The 16,754-nt window shown below is 40.1% G+C and overlaps 1 protein-coding gene across 2 annotated transcripts in view; it reads right to left on the bottom strand.

The window, feature by feature from the left end:
* Positions 1-10,086: 10,086 nt before the first annotated feature.
* Positions 10,087-16,754, bottom strand: part of LOC103910704 (protein NLRC3-like) — a 61,568-nt gene continuing 54,900 nt past the window's right edge. For both annotated transcript variants that reach the window (XM_021475599.3, XM_073948087.1), the window contains 2 exons: positions 11,980-12,026; positions 10,087-11,018 (listed from right to left, as the gene is read on the bottom strand). In XM_021475599.3, coding sequence (XP_021331274.2) covers positions 10,429-11,018; positions 11,980-12,026 — 637 coding nt within the window. In that variant the 3' untranslated portion in view covers positions 10,087-10,428. The remainder of the gene's footprint in view (positions 11,019-11,979; positions 12,027-16,754) is intronic.

Below are 16,754 nucleotides of genomic sequence, written 5' to 3'. Positions count from 1 at the left end.
TTCAGTTAATCATCCACTGGTGTTGGGACTGCCCTGGTTAAGGCGACATGATCCTCATATCTCCTGGAGGGACGGACAGATATTGCAGTGGAGTGAGTCATGCATGAAACAGTGCATCCAGCCCATTCACAAAATTCCATTACGAACCACCAATGTGTTACCTGAACTCGTTGATGAACTAATCCCCATTGAGTACCATGACTTACATGAAGCTTTTAGCAAACAAAAAGCTACTCAACTTCCCCCACATCGACCAAGTGATTGTGCTATTGAGTTAATTCCAGGTTCAAGTCCTCCAACGGGTCGAATATTCCCTCTGTCACAACCTGAGCACAAGGCAATGTCTGAATATATCAACGAGGAATTGGCCAAGGGTTTCATCCGACCTTCTACATCGCCTGCTTCAGCTGGATTCTTCTTTGTAAAGAAGAAAGATGGCAGTTTACGTCCCTGTATTGATTACCGAGGGCTCAATGAAATCACCGTAAAATTCCGCTATCCATTACCCCTCGTACCTCCTGCCCTGGAACAATTAAGAAAGGCTAGATATTATACCAAGCTTGATCTTCGCAGTGCATATAACCTTGTCAGAATCCGTGCTGGTGACGAGTGGAAGACCGCGTTTTCCACCACTAGGGGGCACTATGAGTACACGGTAATGCCCTTCGGCCTGTCAAACTGTCCATCCGTGTTCCAATCTTTTATGAACGATGTCTTTCGGGATATGCTGGATCGCTGGGTCATCATTTACATCGACGACATCCTCATATATTCAAACACGATGAAGGAACATGTTGAACATGTACGTATGGTGTTGCAACGCATGATTCAACATCGTCTGTACGCCAAATTAGAGAAGTGTGAATTTCACCAGACACAGATCGCCTTTTTGGGATACGTCATCAGTGCAGAAGGGATTACCATGGATGATACGAAGGTACAGGCAGTTCAACGATGGCCGTTACCCCAGAATCTCAAGGAGTTGCAGCGATTTCTAGGTTTTGCCAACTTCTATAGACGGTTTATCAGAGGCTTTAGTTCAATAGCCGCACCATTAACAGCCATGACCAAACGAAATTCCCACAAACTATCCTGGTCCTCTGAAGCACGCCAAGGATTTAGCGATCTGAAGACTCAATTCACCACTGCTCCTATTCTCCGTCATCCCAACCCAGACCTACCTTTCACTGTGGAAGTGGATGCATCCAACACAGGAGTCGGTGCTGTGTTATCTCAACGTCAGGGTCAACCATCCAAAATGTATCCATGTGCCTTCTTCTCCCGTAAATTGACCAGCGCAGAACGAAACTATGATGTGGGAAATCGCGAATTACTGGCAATGAAATTAGCCCTGGAAGAATGGAGACACTGGCTGGAGGGGGCTAGTCAGCAATTCACCATATTAACTGACCACAAGAATCTGGAATATCTTCGCTCAGCCAAACGTCTAAATCCCAGACAAGCTCGTTGGGCTTTGTTCTTCACCAGATTCGACTTCATTGTCACCTATAGACCAGGGAGTAAAAACAGTAAGGCAGATGCACTATCCAGGCTATCAGAGGATAAAACTCCAATTAGTGATGAAACCATTATTCCTACGAACTTACTAGTGGCTCCAGTACAGTGGGACATACTTACCGAGATCCAAGAGGCCAACCGAGAAAACAACCCTCCAGTAGACTGTCCGAATCACCTGATTTTTGTACCCAATAACATACGTACCAGATTACTGACCCATATTCATGACACTCCCAGTTCGGGGCATCCAGGCATCACTGCAACTTTGGAGTTAGTCAAAGCCCGTTTCTGGTGGCCGTCCCTCACGAAGGATGTAATTAATTATGTTCAGAAATGTAAAATTTGCCAAAGCACGAAGGCATCTCACCAAACCCCTGCTGGCCTGTTACAACCGCTACCGGTTCCGCAACGGCCCTGGTCCCATATAGCGGTGGACTTCATTACGGATCTCCCTGTTTCCCAGAACAACACAGTCATTCTCACGGTGGTTGATCGTTTCTCCAAGGCTTGTCGCCTAATACCGTTGCCCAAATTGCCCTCTGCCTTTGAAACCGCAGAAGCCCTGTGCAATCATGTAGTTCGAATGTTTGGCTTACCTGATGATATTGTCTCAGACAGGGGATCCCAATTCACTTCCCGGGTATGGTCCGCTCTCTGTAAAAATCTAAATATTAATGTTAGTCTCACCTCAGGGTACCATCCTCAATCCAACGGCCAAACTGAACGTATGAATCAAGAAGTCATTCGATTTCTACGTTCCTACTGTCATCAGCAACAGCACGACTGGAGTCGCTATCTCATGTGGGCAGAATATGCACAAAATTCATTAATAAAGCCAGCCACGGGTATTACGCCATTCAAATGTATTCTTGGCTACCAACCACCCCTGTTTCCATGGTCCGGAGAACCCACTGAGTTACCTGCTGTCACGGATTGGTTGCAGCGGAGTGAGGATGTCTGGAACCAGGCTCACAGACATCTCATGAGGGCAGTCAGGAGGAGAGAGATTCAGGCGAACCGTCACCGACGCCAGGGACCCACGTATCAACCGGGGCAGTGGGTGTGGTTGTCGACACGAGACCTTCGTCTGAGATTGCCCTGCCGCAAACTCAGTCCCAGGTATGTAGGGCCATTCAAAATTGTACGCCAGATTACTCCAGTGTCTTTTCGCTTAGCCTTGCCTAATCATTATCGTATTTCTCCTACTTTCCACATGTCATTACTCAAACCCGCTGGTGGTCCACGAGAGGAGGCGGTTGAGGAGGAATCGGAAACCAGGACCCCTCCACCTGTCATGATCGAGGGCGAGGAAGCTTACCTCGTTCGAGAAGTGCTGGACTCTCGACGTCGGGGTGGCGCCCTCCAATATCTGGTGGACTGGGAAGGGTACGGTCCAGAGGAACGGTCCTGGGTGAATGCTAGAGATATTCTAGACCCAACTCTCACGGAAGAGTTTCATCAAAGGTTCCCAGAGAAACCAGCCCCCCGACAGCGCGGTAGACCCCGGCGTCAGGTGCCTTCTCGCTTCAGGAGCCGCTCGCAGGAGGGGGGTTCTGTTGTAAATGAGGGCGATGCCAACCCTCTTGTGCACCACCAGAGGGAACCATCGCCAGAATTCTGATTCGACTCACGGACTCAAAATCCCATAAGCCCTGCTACCTGGCACTGATTACGGTCCAGGTGCAACTCATCAGCTCTCGTGTATATATACCACACTCACGCTCCGGTTCGTTGCGAAGTCTTGATTTGCCTGGCTGTCATTTCTGAGCGTTCCATACTCCCTGCTTCGGACTGATCTGTGTTTCTGACCCTGTGCTTGTTCTACGATTACGAAAGACATCTGCCTGCCCCTGATCTCCAGCCTGTTATTCTGACCAGTAAGATATCTGCCTGCCTTTGAACTTTTGCCTGTCCCACGTTCTGTCTCCTGGATTGCCCCTTTGTGTTTGTTTGTATGTGTGCTCTTAATAAAGCTTGCAAATGGATTCAATGCCTTCTGACTCATCACAACACGCGTAAGTACAGTGAAATAACGGTGTACTTTTCTGTACATATAATTAACGTTTGCGTAGGTACACTATATGTACAGAAAAGCACACCGTTATTTCACTGTACTTACGCGGTACTTTGCGGATTGTAAAAGAAAGCGTTACCGTCATGGGTGCTGTTGTTTTACAACAGTAATACCTTCAGATTCTGCGCTGCAGTGGCGCCTCACAGCAAGAAGGTCGTTGCTTCGAGCCTTGGCTGGGTCAGTTGGCGTCTCTGTGTGGAGTTTGCGTGGGTTTCCTCCAGGTGCTCCGGTTTCCCCCACTGTCCAAAGATATGCGTTACAAGTAAATTGGGTAGGCTAAAACTGTCCGTAGTGAATGAGTATGGATGTTTCCCAGAGATGGATTGAGACTGGAAGGGCATCCGCTGCATAAAAACGTGCTGGATAAGTTGGCGGTTCATTCCGCTGTGGTGACCCCAGATTAATAAAGGCACTAAGCCGAAAAGAAAATGAATAAATGACTGAATGAATAAATGAATGAATGAATACCTTCAGAGAACATAGTAGTCAGTGATCAACATAAGCAGAGTGTGGTGTAGTCAGAACTGGAACAGAAGTCTAAGCGCACACGATGATGTTTTCAATTGGAGATTCCAGCGAAACTGCCATTAAAAAGTTATAAGAAAAATAACATGTTAATCAGTATGACATCTCACCTGGTATCTACTATTACAAAGTACAATTCCATTAATATAAATGTCCAATCCACAGTATCTGTACCATAAACTAGCCACAATTTTGAGCTCTCTCAGTATATTAAGTTGCATGGTATTTTGTGAGAAATTCAATGATCTTGTTTGGATTGCATTTCCTTGTGAAATTATAAAAAGCTTCATGATATAATTAAAAAAAAATGAATGCGTTTACAAACATTTTTAAAGATACTTTTATGAGTAAACTGCATTAACGTGAATCGAAAGAGAAGGATGTAACGTTAGACAAAATTATTTTTAATAAACAGGAAAAAAACTTACACCAGAACATAGCACAGCAATCAGAAAAAAGCAGACAAGCATGGTTTGTGAACAAAGGAAATCAGAAAAGAATGAAACCACAAAGAATTAACTTGACTAGCGATAGGGTAACGTTAGACAACTTACGAAATAGCAAAGCTTCCCCATTGAATGCTGCTAGCTTCTCTGGCGAGGAGACCATCACTAAATTTACAAACAGAGCAACAAAACCGTGAACCGACAGCGATTCACTTTGTTAGGATTATTACATGTTTAAAAATGTTAGCTCGATGATAAGCACCATTAATGCTATTTGTGAAGTGCTTAATTCTTATAACGTTAAGTTAGCCTTTAACGTTATAGCCGGAGCAATATTTTATGCTCATTCCAAGTCGATTTAACAGATCATCTTATATTTTTACACAGGTTAGAAAGCAATGAAGACATAAAATTAAGTAATTTTGCTGAAATCGCCAAATAAATAACCAAAACAGCTATTATTCATTAGCTGCTGTCAATGACCTCGTCACTACAGGGCGACATAAAAACGTATAAAGTGGTTAAGTGTTCATTAAAAAATTATTATAATGTAAATAGTTACACATCTAAAGTTCAATTCAACATAAATTATAAGTAAAACGACAAATAAAACATGTGAAACGTCGAATATCGTAACTTACTTACCTTTGATTACCGTTCCGCCCGTTGCTTGTGTCCGTTATTTAATTCAAATGACGAGCCCGCGCACGCACGTCACGCTGACTCGCGCAGAAGAGTTCCTGGCTGTGTTCTATTGCCACTTATCCCCGCTACGATCTATTCATTTAGAACATTCTAACATTCAATGTTGGAATTATTGAATATAAAAAAAGCATTAAGATCATCTTTCTTGGGTGTAATTTGCTTTCAAACTATTTTTACAACTCAGTTTTAGCGATCTTCATGTTTACAATTGTGCTCCCTTTGCAGTACACTTTAAAAACACTGATGTCATTTTGAACACAGCCTCATGGCGAAAGCTATAGGTGACCTTTTATTAAAAAGCGGAATTTATGTTACATCTCCAAAGCTTGTGAAAACAAAAAGCATACGTTAATTCTTTTAATTTATAGTAAGTTATTTATTAAGTATGTACTGTATATGAAATGGGCCTGCCGGTTAGAACTTTCTGCAGTGGTTTACATGTATGAAATTGTAAAAATAGACTTAAAAAAATCCTAATAAAAACAAATACAACAACAACAACAATATTATTATTATTGTTATTATTATTATTAATAATAATAATATAAAAATAATAATAACAATCATAATTGTTTATATTATTATTATTATCATATTATTATTATTATCAAAGTATGACTTTTTTCATTTCTAAAAAATAATAAATATTACATTTCATTTTATAATAAATAGCCTCATTATTTATTTATTTATTTATATTATTTGTATGATGTTAGAATATAAATAGAATATATAGAGTATATAGAATTATAATTATTTTTTTATTTAAAAAAATATATATGCATATAACTATAATACTGCTAATAAAAATCACATATTGGACAATTAAAAAAAAATTTAATCCTGATTTCAGTGTCAAGTGATCTTAGCATTTATAGCATGTAGAATGTTTGGCTAAAGAAATTGTAAAATTGTAAATTGTTACTGCCAATTCAGTTACAATCTAGTAATTACCCATAAGGAGGTTTCTTGCTATGATTTAGTGTTATTTTTACACATTACTAAATTCATCCATATTGTAAGTTTACAAACAATATAAAAAATCTTTGTATTCCCTAAATTAAAACATTTAATGATTTATGATTGGCAAAAGCTGAATTATAAAAACTAAATAAGATACTGGAAACAATTGCAGTTTTAAAGAGCTTTAATTCTAATATAATTTACATTTACTTTTAATGTCAAACATATATAGAATCCCCCATATTGTTTTTAATGGATATAATAAAATTGTAACTAGTTTTTCACAATGCTGGAATTTTAAACATTGAAATGATACCTTCAATAAATATCAACATACCATTTTCTATATTTTGTGATTAAAAAAAATCTTAATGTTATTATTAATTATTATTTAATGCACTAGAGCCAATGGACATCAGTATTTTTTATATTATGAACAAATTTTTGAATAGCAAATCTTTGCATATTATTCTACTTGTTGGTTGTAGAAAATATATATGATCATTTAGCATTATCATAGCGCTCTATGCCTATGTGTGTGCATCGACCTGCACTCTAAAACTAAAATTATTTAAATATTTATTTAAAATTCATTATTGAATCCTAAATTTTCCATTTTGCATTGCACTACCGCAGTGAACAGTTTAAAGCATCTAGTATGTTTTTGACGTTTTTCCCTTGTCAGATGAGGAGATCAAATATGATAATTTGGCATATTTAAAAGGGAAAAGGACAACACGTCAATCGACAGCACTTTACACTGATTTCAAATCATAATGAAATGAGTTCAGTTTTACTGACCTCTCGATATTGTTCACACAGGTCAGGGATACGCAGCAACGCGAGTAAGAGTAAAGATCAAAGCAAAGCAAGACAATACTTTATTTACGTTATTCATTTTAATATATTGATTGTAAATGAGCCTGGGTTTTTAAAACCATGTTTTTAAATACACTATATGCTTTCTCAACTATGAAACACATCACAAAAAAATGTTGTATTGTTGTTGTCTGGTGAGTGGGCAATATGAAAAAGCTCCCCCGAGGTAAGAAGGAATGAAGGTATTGGTTTTTATATTGATGTAGAAATTAATAACTTGTAAAATAATTTAACCTTTTAATTTATTTGTAAAAATATGTATTGATGAGCATCCTGTTTAGCCTATTGTTACAGCAAATAGGATTATAGTACATTTATGATTTATTAATAATAAGATAAATAGATTAAATCATAAAAGAAAATGGCATTATAAAGTGTATTACGATTTTGTTTTTTTCTACCCTATTTTATTTAATCTATTTTTTTACGTTGATTGACTTCAAATTTAAATTTACATTATTTGTTACAATCTTGTATGAAGCAGAAGGGAAAATAGAGAAGGAGTTAACAGCAGTAACGTCGTTATTTGTTTGCCATTATTGAAATGTAATGGCACTAAACTGCTACATAAATATATTTTGCATTCTACATTGGACTGGAAAAAAGCAATAGATGTAAAACATTTTGTGAGGAACTTATGTAATTATTTTTAACCATATGTTCAAGTCTGATACTGGGCTAAATGTGGACCAAATCTGACGGGCAAAACAACCTTGATATTTGGTCTATGTTTAGACCAAATCCGACGGACAAAACAAAGACCACGTCGATATTTGGTCTAAGTTTGGACCAAATCCGACGGGCAAAACAACCACGTCGATATTTGGTCTATATTTGGACCAAATCCGACGGACAAAACAAAGATCACGTCGATATTTGGTCTATATTATACCAAATCCAACGGGCAAAATAACCACGTCGATATTTGATCTATGTTTGGACCAAATCCGAAGGACAAAACAAAGACCACGTCGATATTTGGTCTATGTTTGGACCAAATCCGACGAACCAAATACAGACCAATTTTCGACGTCGAAATTTGGGCTAAATAAAGTTTATGACGGGCCGACTTGATTTAGCCCAAAAAACGACGTAGAAATGACGTCTCGTGCTGGGTGGGTTTAATGCAGTAAACGTGTAGTAACATGTTCATTGGCAAATTTGACTTTGGTTGGTTAATTTTCGTTAGGTAGTATTACAAACATGACATTTCAGGTTGCCATCCGGTCTCATATAGTTTAGATTAATCTTATGCTTTCAGACATTCGTCTCTCCTTCCCCCTCCACAGTGTAACAATGTGACTGAAACGGCCAATCACAAAAATCCCCCAGCGAGGGAGCAGCCGTCCAATGAAAAAAATCCGCTCTCACTCATGCTCCTCCTCCCGGGATTTTTGATGCAGTACACGTGTGTGACCGATGGGGGAGCTCGCAGTCACAAGGCAAAACACCAATTTTCAGTTTTACTATTGCTGTGAGGACTTTTTCTGAAATTTGCACAGTATCAAGTATAGGCCATTTGGAGGCCATTAATGCATTAATATTGTGAGGACCACCTAAATTGTCCTCACAAAGAAAAATGTCCTCACAACATTGGTTGTTTCTCAATAGTTGGTCCTCACAAGTATAGCAAAACCAACACACACACACAATAGGTGAAACCCTTCAGTTTTTTCTTCTAAAATGTAACTTTACATTTAAAACAATCTGATTTCTTCTCAAAATGGTTTTGTTCTCAGTTGACACACACAAACATCACATGAAGAGACATTTAGAAGAAGCAGTTGATCACTGATGTGCTTAATGTAAAACATCATGACCACTTCCTCTCCATCATAATGACTTCTGTGTTCAGTGTTACTCTTACTACAAACAGTCAGGGGCGTAGATTTAGGGTGGACGGTGAGACGCGTCCCCACCAATAACCAACCAACTACTGAAATGTCCCCACCAATAATTTCATTCACTTAAAAACATTGCGCTGTCAGTATAAACCTAGACACGCTAAAAGGGTTAAATCACGTTCTCTCCTCGAGTTGTTTAATTTAGGTATAAATATTACATTTTATTGACATAATAACAACAAATTTTTGCTGGGTTATCTTTTTGGATAGTTATTATAACTATACTTTTTGATGTACCAAAAATATTTCCTACCATTTTGTCAAATTGCTTTATTTTTATTACAGTTTTATAAATAATAAAACTACTTTGAATTAGAAATTAGAACTTTAAATTCTTAGAATAAAGAAATAAAGAGTTCAGATGGCCAAACCTATAAATGCCATGTAAAGTGAGCATTTTTTCTCAGCCTTGTATATTTATGTTCAGTTATTTCACTTTAAAGGCAATGAAAAAAAAAAAAAAACGTATTCATCACTATAGAAGTAAAACCCCTGAGTTCACACACAGGAGCTGAAGAAAAATGCTAATTTTATAAGAAAATATTAAATATGAGAGGTTTTTGCATCTAAACTATTCAAATATGAAAAAAAATTTTTTTTTTAAATCATAATTTTCTTTTGACAATTTTTGTTAAAACTTGATTTAAATTAAAAACTAAACCCTTTAGGCAAATAACAAACCGGCCAGCACATTCAATCTTCCTCAGTGAGAATTTGGCCATTTGAATAATAAGATAAATTCAAACATAATAATAATCCAAATTTTGGTCTTTCAAATTACCTGAATCTCCTTGGCTACATGCCTGACTATTTAATTTAACTTAATAAATTGTATGAAGAAGACTAATTGATAATTTATTTTAATAGCAGTTAAATAATAAGTAGCAATATATAATACTTATATTATAAAAAAAAAAAAACATATATTAATTCTTGGCGGGGGTGTGGGGGGATTGTATTCACTCGTCCCCAGTCCCCACCAATGTCAAGTGCAAACCTACGCCCTTCCAAACAGTACAGACCTACAGAAGTGCACTGTAAAATATTTCAAAATATTGTTTCATACAAAACACACAGTACCAAATATATTTACTGTATGTTTCCCACAAAGACAGTGTACACAGTGTTCATCCCCAATCAACACAAAGGTGCACATCAGGTGGTCTACCATCTCTCTCACAAACAAACAAACACACACACACACACATTCTCTCTCTCTCTCTCACACACACTCTCTCTCACACACACACACACACTCTCTCTTACACAAACACACTCTCTCTCACACACACACACATACACAGCAGTGAACATACACACACACACACACACACACAAACACACACGCACAGACACACACACACTGCTGCTGACTGCTCCTGCAGAGGATTCTGGGTAAATCTCTCGTCAGTCTTCAGCTCAGTTTCACTGATGATCCAGGATAAACAAGCCTAAACCCAGGGCAGAGCGGCTCAGTAAATGTGGTCTGGACTGAGTGGATGAGGCTCATTGTGTCACTATAGATGTTGTAGAAGATCAGAGTTCCTGCACTGTGATCCACAAACACTCCTATTCTACTGCTGAGCGCCTTCACTGGGAGATCAGTGTGTGTGTTATTGTGACTGAATATGAATCTGGAGAAATCACAGCGCAAACTCCAGGACTGAGCATTACATCCAAACCAACACTCAACACTTCTTTCACCTCCCTTCCTCCTGATGGTCTTATTTGACACTGATTTAGACACACCGTAACCTCCTCCCTTCCTGCTGATGCTCTTATATGACACTGATATATCCACACCATCATCTCCACTCCAGTCAATCTCCCAGTAACAGCGTCCACACACACTCTCTCTGCACAACACCTGAGGGTCACCATTAAATCTGTCTGGATGATCAGGATACGGCTGTTTCTCTCTCACACTCTTCACCTCTCTGTTCTCCTCAGACAGAATGAGACGAGTGTGTGCTGTGTTTGGATCCAGAGTCAGGAAACAGACATCTGAACACAAGAACACACACATTTATAACCACAGCTGTGCGTGTGTGTGTGAAAGAAAGAGAGAGTGTGTGTGTGTGCATGAATGTGTGTGTGTGTGCGTGAGTGTGTGTGTGAGTGTGAGAGAGAGGGAGTGTGTGTGCGCGCATGTTCACTGGTGTGTGAGTGTATGTGCATGTGTGTCTGTGTGTGTAGTGATTTTGTTTGGACTGTTCCAGTGAACAGTAATTTGTTTTTATAAATAAATTATTTTCTTTTCTTATTATTTTCATTTTCGTTCAAATAAAAATATTAATAACCTTATAAAAGTAAATAGGAAATGTTAACTTTTTTTGTTTTAAAATCAGTTTACATTGAGTGATGTCACTTCCTTTTGCTCCCATCCCGCTCTCGTCAGAACGGATTTGGACTTGAGTGAGAGAGGTGAATGAGCTCCGTGATTAAAGGATAAAATATAGCGGTTTAAGTTAAAATTTTTGATCATATCATTGTATGATATGTTTTAATGATGGATTGAGTCTAATAGTGTCCTTGTTAAGCGTTATTCTTTAGTATAAAGTGAGATTTGATGTTAAAAGCTGTTTTTGCCTTGTTTCAAGTTGAAATTTTTTAATGGCGGATTATATGTCCTTTTTCTATCGACGTCTTTTCCCATGTCTTTGAAAATGCCATGCAGTTAAAATTGTCAAAAGATATTGTCATGTTATGTCCAGCTAGTGTCTTTGTAGTCATTTATCTTTGAGTTGTTAATCTGCTTCAGTGTTAATGGGGACAGTGGTTCACTTTTCTCTATTTTTGCGACTCTCACAGAACAGAAAACTGAGAGTGTGTCTGTGTCTGTCTGAGAGTGAGTTTGTGTGTGTGTATGTGTGTGAGAGAGAGAGAGAGTTTGTGTGTGTGTGTGTGTGTGCACATGTGTAGTGTGTGTGTGTTTGTGTGCATGTGTGTGTTTGTGTAGTCCTACATTTGCGTGGTCCTGCTGTAATCCTCGTGTGTCCTCCATGATCCAGACTGTAAACACACACAGATGGAGAGAATGAGCTGTTTAGTTTCCCTCTCAGCTAATAAGCTAAAGCTAGCACTGAGCTGCTCAGCTACACGCTCCAAACTCTTGAGCTAAAACACACAACACTTGTTGGTTGAGCCGGGATGCACAATGAATGTAACACAGTGCGTTCTTTTCCTCTGCTGTTGGTGAAGCGAGCGCAGATACTGCTCATGTTGATGGAGACACCCTGCTGCAACATTCATTTATTACAGTGATCACACTTAGCTTTGCCATCGTTCTTCAGCACATGCAGCCTTTGAGCACATGTTGCAGTCCATCTCTAAACTATTTTCAGATTATTAAAGCTGCTCGCCAGCGCCCAAGTTCCTGACAGATTAGCAAGTGAAAAATACACACGTGTGCACAGAGAAGAGGAATCCAGATGTTGATTTTAGAACAAGAGTCTGAACATTAATCCAAGTGTCTGATTCCAGAATCTGAATCCATGTTCAATCCCCAACCCTATTCCTGACCTGATATTGTGGGATTCTTCAGCAGAAATGGAGGAAGAAGTTACCCTTTGGATGGGGAACTTCAATGCTATAAGTGGATTTAATCCACGTATGGGGATTTCGTGTCAAAAAGCCAATCATCTGAAAGAGTATACAACGGGCCAGTGAAATGCCAAATGAATTGGCAGCGTAAGCTTGCGCACCTGAAGTTTATTGCAATCAATTCTGCATATAAGCACAGGGATAGCAAGACAATGCTATCCTTTTTGCTTCAGAGACTATTACAGCCTTCTGAGACAGTCGATGAGGGTTCCTCCTGCTGATATCCAGCAATTTCGAGTGAATGAGAGAGGTCTCCCGGTCCAGAGTGTGTACACGCAGCAGCAGACGGTTGAGCTCAGTTTCTCCCTTGCCTGGCGTTCTTTGGGCCCAATCCTCCAGAGCGGTGCGTATAAAGTTGCAAATTTCATAAAATAAGCAACACAGTCGTGCAGCACGTGCTTTTTAGGATGGCGCTCCGACCGTTCGTTTCTGGATGCGGTGGTTTCCTGTCCCCAGATGATGGGCACGAGCACTGCGTTGCATACCTGGGGGTCCAGCGTGTTATTGCGGTGCTTGCGGGCAGTTCATGTCGTCATTGTGATGCTAAGACTGCGCAGTTAAGATGGCGGCTAGCCCATGCAGAAGGGCGAACCACCCCAGCTGTCCCCTGCACTGCAGCGGGCACTCGAGCAGATCTGAGGGTTTCAGTGGGAGATTATCGGTCGCCTCCAGGCCCTCGGACCTCCCACTCCTCCAAGCGCTCCATCCAAGCTTTGAGCGGGGGAAGCGATCCATCTAACCAGATGGTAGCCCTTATGTTCGATGACACCGGGGACCAGACGTCCACTGCTGCATCGGAGGGTGGGCTTTCATTATCCTACGAGGATCAAGGCCCGCTTGCCCCCCTCAGGCAGGTGAGTGCTGTCAAAACGGATCCAGAAACAGACATGTTAGCAGTGCTTTCCCAGGCTGCTTCGGCCATGGGGTTGGAGATGGTTTATCCCCCAGCTCCACGGCCGGACCGACTAGATGGGTGCTACGTAGAGGACAAGAGGGCCAAGCCTTTGAAGCCTCTCATCCACTTCTTCCTGGAGGTGCACAGTAGGCTCGCGCAGTCTTGGAGGGCACCTTTTTCTGCCCGTGCTGCGTGTCCCTCCGCCCTCACCACTTTTGACCGTGGAGCAGCCAGGGGGTATGAAGCGATTCCTCAGGTCGAGCACGCCATTGTGGTCAATCTTTGTCCGCGTGGCGCCTCTTGTTGCTGGAGTCCGCCTCGTCTCCCGTCAACAGCCTAACTACGAGAGCTGCCCCGCCCCCGCACGCGCATCCGGCGATGCGGGCGTGTCAAGCACCTTGAAAGCAGGCAGCCCCCCCCCCTACCCAGTGCGCCTTTAACCCTCTGGGGTCTGAGGGTGTTTTGGGGCTCTGGAGAAGTTTTGACATGCACTGACATTTGTGTTGTTTTCAGTATCTTAAAAACATATTAATAGCTAAAGTGTGATAACACTGTAAACAGCACAAGTTGGGCTACAATAAAACCTAAGCAGCATGTTTGTTTGTGTTTTTGAGAAAGAAACGTTTATGCGTGGTTAGTGAAAAACTAACATTTTGAAGTCACTGAAACAAGGCTGTGAAACACACAGAGAACATTTGTGCACAAGACTTTTGAGAACTGGATCTGGTAGTCTAGTGTTTTTACTTCAAAATGATGTGAGAATCATCTTGTTAACTTGCTCACAGAAAACAATATAATGAATTAAAAATTCTAAGTCACTTTTTAAGTGAAATTGGTTTATGCGGGAAGGCGTGATCTATCATCACTATGCAGTGAGTCACACCTGAGAAGACAAAGACCTGCATAATGAGCTGCATAATGAGCCATCAGACAGGTACAGTATGTGACTAGGAGGGAAAAGTTTCAAGAACGAATCAGAGAAAAGTTTATATACTTTTTTGTTTGCAGTTTATTTAAAATATATTAATCACACAAAATAACTTGAGATTTAACTTTTGTGAGAGTCAGTACACTCTATAAAACTCTGCAAACTTTTAAATTTACACATAGCAAATCTACTGTTTTTTATTTTATTTTATTAGTAATAATAGTTTATTAAGAGTTTAGTTGCAAAATGAGATATATCCATTTTGAGAAATGTTGGTTTTTTGACATTATTATTTAGGACATCAACAGTCAAGCTCATTCACAATTTCATACATTAAACTATTAAGCTCAGTGAAGTCCAGGAACACAATATTCTTCAAACCCAAAATATTTTTTATTTAACTTTATGTCTATAAATAGTTTATAAATAAGTCAAAAAACATGCCAAAATGCAACATATTATCTTGATATTGTCAAACATGTTAAATTAGTTAAAAACAATACATCATAAATATATGGAATAGTATATACAAAGTTTGAATTATAATAATATGATTCTGAGTTAGTTTTGGTAATCTCATATTAGAGCAATGTTATTTTAAAGAATGATGATAAATCCATATTAACAAAAATAACTGAGCAAAAGAAAGCAGGTGAAAAACAACACCATGTGCGATAATGAAATCTTTTAAACAGTTGCGTGCATCACAGCAGCTTTTGGCGCAAGTGATCATCCTCTCATTCGGTATTCACAGTAATTATTTAAAGAATAAACTTACAAAGGACTTTTAGATATGTAGTCTTGCAGACAGGTATCTTGTGATGAGGAGGGGCGCAGGAAAAGGCAGTTTTTCACTGTAACAACTGGCCTTCTTGACATCAGCGGAGACTCACAGACGCAGGATTATTTGATCCTGTTCCACTTTTGTAGCGTTTTTATACATTTTTGTGACGTTGAAGGCAACATCTTCATCTAACAGTTTGTCGGCATAACACAGACCATCATTACTCGCATTATACTGACCAAACTCTGAGCACTTCTTGTCTACTTTAGCTCTCTTTGCCGCTGGTCCTTTACCTCCGTTGTTTTCACATCTGGATTTAGATATGAAGCGCGCTTACTGAGAGGCGGGACCACGCTGCTGTAATGAGGCGATAAAGGGAGAATCCGTACAGTCCTTACTTTTATACGGATTACATAAAAAGAGATAATTTGTTTTCGACTTAAATTGGTTAATGCAAAAGTAGACATATCAAGCTTTATATAGATATCAGAAATCATAATCTTTGTTGACTATTTGCTGAGTTTCCTTTCATTTTAGTGACGTGTTTTTCTGACCACAGTCTGCTCGCGCCTCAGATGCTTGTAATGACAATGCCTTGGGGGCGTGGTCGCATTAAAACTAATGAGATCAGACTGAGAAACTAGACATAGCATTGGTTTCATAACGATTACTTTATCAAGCAATGTTTGTTTTCAACATGCATAGCTGCGTTTAAAAGTAGACACTTTAAGCTTTCTAGAAATGCATGTGTCATATGTGTGCGTTTTGTATTCGCGGAGTTTCAGCACATTTTACCGACGCGTTTCTAAAAGCAGTTCACGGAGATAGAAAAGACAGAATGCCTACACTGTTTGTTTTCCTTATTTTGCAAAAGCACACACGTTTGTTGTTGTTGTGAGTGTACAACAAAAAGTAGACACATAACAGATTCGATTGATGTATTGATCTTATCTGTACGATCAAAACTGAAAGTGTAATTTAAGTTAATTTCAGCAGTTTGACGCCACCACAGGTCAAAACGCGTATACGCGGTCTTCGACCCCAGAGGGTTAAGTCCGCTAATGGACCGCGAAGCATACCTGAGACAGGTCTTCCAGAGAAGAGGGAATTTGCTCTTTCCCCGCAGGAGGGGCGGGTTTATTTCCATCGGCACTTTTCACTGCCATGAAAACATCAATGAAAGAGCCCTTTTCCACTTCCCCGGATGTGACAGCCCGAAACCTGCCAATCTGGGACGCTATGCTTTCTAGATCGCAGGTTCTGTGCATCTCGCCAGTGGCTCACAGGCGCTGGGAGGACGGTCTCCTTTCTCCCACCCCTCGAGCATCCCTCCTGGAGCTTGGGTGTGAGGTGAGAGTGAATCTCTCGCCTCCAGCTCTTCCGCGGGACCAGCACACCCACTCCGTGCTGCCCCACTGCTGGTACGTCAGCTATTGTAGCAATGAGTCTATTAGCGTTAGCGCGGGCCAGCCCTTCGCGGTGGCTCATACGCACAATCAGACTCGGCTACGCGATTCAATTCGCAAAACG

This window comes from Danio rerio, chromosome 4 (assembly GCF_049306965.1).
Source record: "Danio rerio strain Tuebingen ecotype United States chromosome 4, GRCz12tu, whole genome shotgun sequence".
NCBI classification, from domain to species: domain Eukaryota; kingdom Metazoa; phylum Chordata; class Actinopteri; order Cypriniformes; family Danionidae; genus Danio; species Danio rerio.
The sequence above is the reverse complement of the archived record's forward strand: the minus strand, read 5'-3'. Positions and strand labels throughout refer to the sequence as shown.